The sequence below is a fragment of the Coregonus clupeaformis genome, chromosome 34 (assembly GCF_020615455.1).
Source record: "Coregonus clupeaformis isolate EN_2021a chromosome 34, ASM2061545v1, whole genome shotgun sequence".
Lineage (NCBI taxonomy): Eukaryota > Metazoa > Chordata > Actinopteri > Salmoniformes > Salmonidae > Coregonus > Coregonus clupeaformis.
This window is the reverse complement of record NC_059225.1, coordinates 13744770-13751572: the sequence shown is the minus strand read 5'-3', so window position 1 is coordinate 13751572 and position 6803 is coordinate 13744770. Positions and strand designations below refer to the sequence as shown.

At 42.5% G+C, this 6803-nt stretch overlaps 1 protein-coding gene across 1 annotated transcript in view; it reads left to right on the top strand.

Moving 5' to 3' along the window:
- Positions 1 to 2999: 2999 nt before the first annotated feature.
- Positions 3000 to 6803, top strand: part of LOC121549844 (vascular endothelial growth factor receptor 1-like) — a 42019-nt gene continuing 38215 nt past the window's right edge. Inside the window, 1 exon segment of the mRNA XM_045210451.1 lies at positions 3000 to 3281. Coding sequence (XP_045066386.1) covers positions 3224 to 3281 — 58 coding nt within the window. The 5' untranslated portion in view covers positions 3000 to 3223.

Below are 6803 nucleotides of genomic sequence, written 5' to 3'. Positions count from 1 at the left end.
TGCTCACCTTCGATGGCCACTGACACCCTGGAGAAGTGTGCTTTTCACGGATGAATCCCGGAACTACGAAGCACTCACAACCATTGACCTATCCAACTGTTATAGCGGACTGCGCCACCAATTAGTCTTAGCAGTTGAGAAAAAATACGAGTTGACCACCATTTTTGTCTATTTCTTGTTATGATGGATGTAGCTATGAATATAAACGTATGATCCTCATAGCCTACATGATTATTTTTCTTTGTAAAAGCACATAGATGTGTATATAACGGTAAGCAAAAACGTTGAATTTGGTCATATGCGGAAATGTGCCTTGCTGCCTTTTGAATTTTGTGTAACGTCAGTTGTCTAGTCAAGGAAGCATCATGCAAAATATACTGAACAAAAATATAAACTCAACATGAGCTGAAATAAAAGATCCCCGAAATTTTTCATATGCACTAAAAGCTTATTTCCTCAAAATTTGTGCACACATTTGTTTACATCCCTGTTAGTGAGCATTTCTCCTTTGCCAAGATAATCCATCCACCTGACAGGTGTGGCATATCAAGAAGCTGATCAAACAGCATGGTCATTGCACATGTGCACCTTGTGCTTGGGACAATAAAAGGCCACTCTAAAATATGCAGTTTTGTCACACAACACAATGCCACAGATGTCATGCCACAGATGTCAAGTTTTGAGGGAGCGTGCAATTGGCATGCTGACTGCAGGAATGTCCACCAGAGCTGTTGCCAGATCATTGAATGTTCATTTGCACAACCAAAGAATTTCTGCACAAACTGTCAGAATCCGTCTCAGGGAAGCTCATCTGCGTGCTCTTCGTCCTCACCAGGGTCGTGACCTGACTGCAGTTCAGAGTCATAACCGACTTCAGTGTGCAAATGCTCACCTTCGATGGCCATTGGCACGCTGGAGAAGTCTGCCCTTCACGGATAAATCCCAGTTTCAACTGTACCGGGCAGAAGGCGTCGTGTGGGCGAGCGGTTTGCTGACGTCAACGTTGTGAACAAAGTGCCCCATGGTGGTGGTGGGATTATGGTACGGACAGGCATAAGCTGCGGACTACGAACACAATAGCATTTTATCAATGGCAATTTGAATGCACAGAGATACCGTGACGAGATCCTGAGGCCCATTGTCATGTCATTCATCTGCCGCCATCACCTCATGTTTCAGCATGATAATGCCCGGCCCCATGTCGCAAGGATCTGTACACAATTCCTGGAAACTGAAAATGTCCCAGTTCTTCCATGGCCTGCATACTCACCAGACATATCACCCATTGAGCATGTTTGGGATGCTCTGGATCGACGTGTATGACAGCATGTTCCAGTGCTTGCCAGTATTTGCCAGCAGCATACCACCCTGCAACCCACTGCTGGCTTGCCTCTGAAGCTAAGCAGGGTTGGCCCCTGGATGGTAGAACAGATGCTGATGGAAATGTTGTTGGATGGCCAGTAGGAGGCACTCTTTCCTCTGGTCTAAAAACATATCCCAATGCCCCAAGACAATGGTTGGGAACATTACCCTGTGTAGGGTGCTGTCTTTCGGATGGTATGCTAGACGGGTGTCCTGACTTTCTGTGGTCACTAAAGATCCCGTGGCACTTACCATAAGAGTAGGGGTCCTGGCTAAATTCCCTATTTGGCCCTCATACAATCATGGCCACCTAATCATCCCCAGCTTCCAATTGGCTCATTCATCCCCCTCCTCTCCCCTATAACTATTCTCCAGGTCATTGCTGTAAATGAGAATGTGTTCTCAGTCAATTGACCTGATAAAATAAGGGTTAAATTAAATAAATAAATATCCAGCAACTTTGCACAGCCTTTGAAGAGGAGTGGGACAACATTCCACAGGCCACAATCAACAGCCTGATCAACTCTATGCTAAGGAGAGGTGTTGCGCTGCATGAGGCAAATGGTGGTGACACCAGATACTGACTGTTTTTTCTGATCCATGCCCCTACCTTTTTTAAGGTATCTGTGACCATCAGATGCATATCTGTATTCCCAGTCATGTGAAATCCATAGATTAGCGCCTAATGAATTTATTTCAATTTTTCTGATTTCCTTATATGAACTGTAACTCAGTAAAATCTTTGACATTTTTGAATGTTGCGTTTATATTTTTGTTCAGTATAATTGAAACGACTAGAATTTGTTTTACAGTGTGACTCGTGCACACTTTCACTAATAGCACTCGCCACCATTTGTGGCTAGATAGTATACAGCTTTGGACGGAATTGACTTTTCATAGCAGGTTAGGAGAGCATTTTATCCAGCCCTAACCACCCTAACCCTTTTCCTAAACTTAAACTAATTATCCTAACCTGCTACGTTAATTATCTTAACCTGCTGCGTATGTTCTCATAACCTGATATGAGAGGTCACTTCCGTCCGTAGCTGTGTACCATCTGGTCAAAACCCTCGCTACCCCTACTGTCATGCTGTTTTCCATGAATAAGTGAATGAATTATGTGCGTGCCTGACACCAGGTAAGGTAATGCCATGGGCATACACCGACCACTGTCATAGGGAACCTGGATGGGGGAGATACAGTAGATAGACATTGGTGGTGTTTGAAAATATAGGATATTACTAGTCCGATCAAAAGCTGGTAATTGTCTCGAGCAAGTCTCTCTGTTTGCTATATAACCTATTGCCTACGTGCCACTTTTCCCGCAGCCACCCAGGTCACTGAGATTTACGCAGCAGTGGCGCGTAATTGCTTGCGTACGCTTTTGTTGACTCACTGTTTTTGAGTAAATCGTGTGGTTATCTGGTGTTTGTGGGTCAGATAGGGTATCAGTATCAGTACGTAATCTTCATTGTTTCAATTAGTCTAGAGTGACTTTGTGAGAATGGGTATGGGACGGGTGGGACTCGGCTTTTACGCGCCATGGGTGTGGCGATGGACGTCACGGGAAGGCCCGTTAACCGCTTGCTATGGGAACTGCATAAAACCGGTGCCCACGCTCACAATGGGAAAAAAGTTTTACTGGAGTTGATGCGTGGTGTTCTGTAGCGTCTCCCACGGCTATCCTTTCCTCTACTCGGGAAACCTCTCCTACTCGTCAGAATCAATGCGAAGCAGCAGCGAGGAGCGCATTGATGCTGTGCGGTCTGTAGCTTTCTATTCTCTGGAGAACAAGGACTAAACTCTCTGTTACACCTTTCTTCTTGCATAGCTCTTCTGTGCAACGGAGAAGACGGACAACATGATTTGCTTTATCTTCGTGGTCCTATGTGGATTGTCTGGCAGTGCACTCGCAAAAGGTAAGTAGAGAGTTCACTGATTGATGCAACTATCAACTGCACGGATGCAACAGCCCGCTCCCCATGTGACACACCCTCACCATCCCTATTTGGTCGCCTATGGACAAATCACACAAATTATTCCATATTCATGTGTGCTTATATTTATGATTTAATGTGTTCATGTTTTAAATAAATGTCAATAGTTGATAATAATATCAAATTAAATATCTATCTATCTTTCTTAATTGATTTGTTATGGACACGTTGAGGCATTATGCGTAATTATTGTCTAAATGCTTGACGCAGGATGTGCGTATACGTTGCCAACTTGCCATCTTTTAGTAGTAGTCCTATTGTGCAAGACCATGTAAGATGGATTCCTACTTAATCAGGAGGAACGTGCGTACTGTCACAGTAAAGAGATAGTATTGACGCCAGGGGAACATTCTTCGAACACTTGGGACTTGGCAGACAGTTTAGCCAACATCCCGCTCTTTGAACATACCGGGCCACAGGACAAGGCTTCTTGGCGTTTTCCCGTCTACTGTCTCATTTATCGGCCCATTGAGATATCAGTGTGGTCGTATGGCACGGGTGGTTGAAGAAGTGCGCTTCTTTTACAGCTAAGTATTGTTTAGTAGATAAGCCCTGTCCTGTGGGATAGTTGTTTGGATAACGGAAACCTCTGTGGCCGTGCTTTGTATCCGCCTTTCTGTGCGCTCTTTCACCCGGGTTGAATCGGCACACACAGGGCGTTAGGCTACTTCCTGACGCTGATGAATTTGTGAAATGGAAGTTCTAATATAAATGAGTGTGGGGTCATGACCAGCGCAAGGAAACTTTATAGAGCGCAGGAACTGGCGATAATCATCGCATATGGCTAGAACAGACGCACAGGGAGGAAACTGAGGTGAACTGGCTCGAACTGGCTCCTGTGTGCGTAAAGTATGGACGCAGTGCAGGACATATGGTTATTGGTCAACAACTTTATACTATACTGAACAAAAATATAAAGGCAACATGCAACAATTTCATTGATTTTACTGAGTTACAGTTCATAAGAGGAAATCAGTCAATTGAAATAAATAAATTAGGCCTGGGAATACAGATATGCATCTGTTGGTCATAGACACCTTAAAAGAAATCGGCTTCACAATGGGCCTATCATGTATTATCATGCTGAAACATGAGGTGATGGCGGCAGATGAATGGCATGACAATGGGCCTCAGGATCTCGTTATGGTACTTTTGTGCATTCAACTTGGCATCGATAAAATGCAATTGTTTTCGTTGTCAGTAGTTTATGCCTGCACATAACATAACCCCACTGCCACCATAGGGCACTCTGTTCACAATCTTGACATCAGCAAACCGTGACGCCATACACGTGGTCGGCGGTTGTGAGGCCAGTTGGATGTACTCCCAAATTCTTTATAAAGACGTTGGAGGCGGCTTAGGGGAGATAAATGAACATTCAATTGTTTGGCAACAGCTCTGGGGGACATTCCTGCAGTCAACATGCCAGTTGCACGCTTCCTTAAAACTTGAGACATATGTGGCATTGTGTTGTGTGACCAAACTGCACATTTTAGTGGCCTTTTATTGTCCCCGGCACAAGGTGCACCTGTGTAATGATCATGCTGTTTACTCAGATTCTTGATATGCCACATCTGTCAGGTGGATGGATTGTCTTGGCAAGGAGAAATGCTCACTAACAGGGATGTAAACACATTTGTGCACAAAATATGAGCGAAATAAGCTTTTTGTGCGTATTTCTGGGATCTTTTATTTCAGTTCATGAAACATGGGACCAACACTTTACATGTTGCGTTTATATTTTTGTTCAGTGTATATGGAACAAGTTTTTTTGGTCATGCCAAACCTGATATAATGTTACAATTGTCCTCTTCCTGTACATATTTTATTAGCAAAATCAAGGAACCAAATAAGGTCCACAATGATTAAATCACATTTGTTTTATCTAATTTAAATACACATTTTAATGCATGATATTTGAATGACTTAGACAATAACGCTGGAGTAATTGGGTTACTTTTGTATTAATTACTTGATTAATTAAATGTATTTTTTAACATTGTCACCAAAATGTTATTAATTTTTAAACTCATTTGGTCATTTACTATCATGACACTTTTGATGAATGCCAATTAAACAAGTTGTTTTTCCATTAAATAAATAGTTCATATTCAATAGGCCTCTATATTTATTGCACTGAAAAAATTAGCCTATATTGGTTTAGGGAAAACAAACACAATACTGCAATTCAAAAACATTTTTTTCACATGTATACCAGTGGAGGAAGCGTCAGTGACATCCCAGCTAGCACATCATGTTCTGAGAACCATATGTTTCATAGAGCTTGGTGAGAGCATGGTTGTCCTATGGTTAGTTTGCATACAACATTCCCACAATGTTCTTGGAATGGTGCAGGGTACCCATCTAGCACATAATGTTCTGAGAACTATATGTTTCTTAGGTGGAAATTTCACATAGAGAATGATAGAGGCCTGTGGTGGCCAAAAGGCCGTTTTAGCATGGGCTTCCACCAAGCCTCCACCATTTTAAAGTAGTCCGAATTGTAGCTTCAATGGCACTGCCCATGCTGTCACAGACGCTATAATGGCACAGATATAAAGATGAGTCCTCTATCTATCTCTATGGAATTCCAGTACTTCAGCATAGCATTTCCTACAGGTTTCCTCATGGTTCTACTTAAAGTAAGTATCTCAAATTGTTCCAAGAATGTTAAGAAACAACGTTCGTCTGTGGGAATTTCAGTACTTCAGCATAACGATCTGAAAAGCATGATTTGTACCATGGAAACACAGGATATCAAAGGTCAAGCATTATTATTTCCCTCTGATGAAATGCAAATGTCACCATTTTGAAAAATAACTTCTGTGTTTTACATGATTGGAATAACATGCACAACACATGAGGAAAAACCACAAAAAAAATTAATATCCTTTTGTAATCTACATCCAGCTCACTAACTTATTCCTGTCTTGCAGGCACATTCTGGGGTTTCAAACAGTCATGTCCTTGAACTACATGTGATCCTACACTTGTATGAAATGGCACTAGGGTTTGTTGGATGAAAGCTCCAGCTGTATTGAGTAAAATGGGAAGGGACTTTCTGGCCACTTCACAGCCTGTTGAAATGCCCCTTGGGCCTGTGCTGAGAGAGACTTGACTTACCTTCCTCCTTTAAACTATTTACCCCTACATATAGACTCTGCTGCAGGACTCTGGGTGTGTGTATTTGTATGTGCGTGCGTGTGTGTGTGTGTGTTTGTGTGTGTGTGTGCATATGTAAGACTCAGAGTGGAACCAGAGGAAACACTACCAGAGTGAGTAAAACTAGAGCTGCTAAATAGGACATCCACTGGGAACCATGACAATGAATAGTAGTAATGGGGTTACATTCATATTGTCTAGCTGAGGTGAACTCAACTCATGTATCATCATAAAGTCAACCTCATTTGAGGGTTGTTCGTGACTGAGGGGTCAGATTATGGT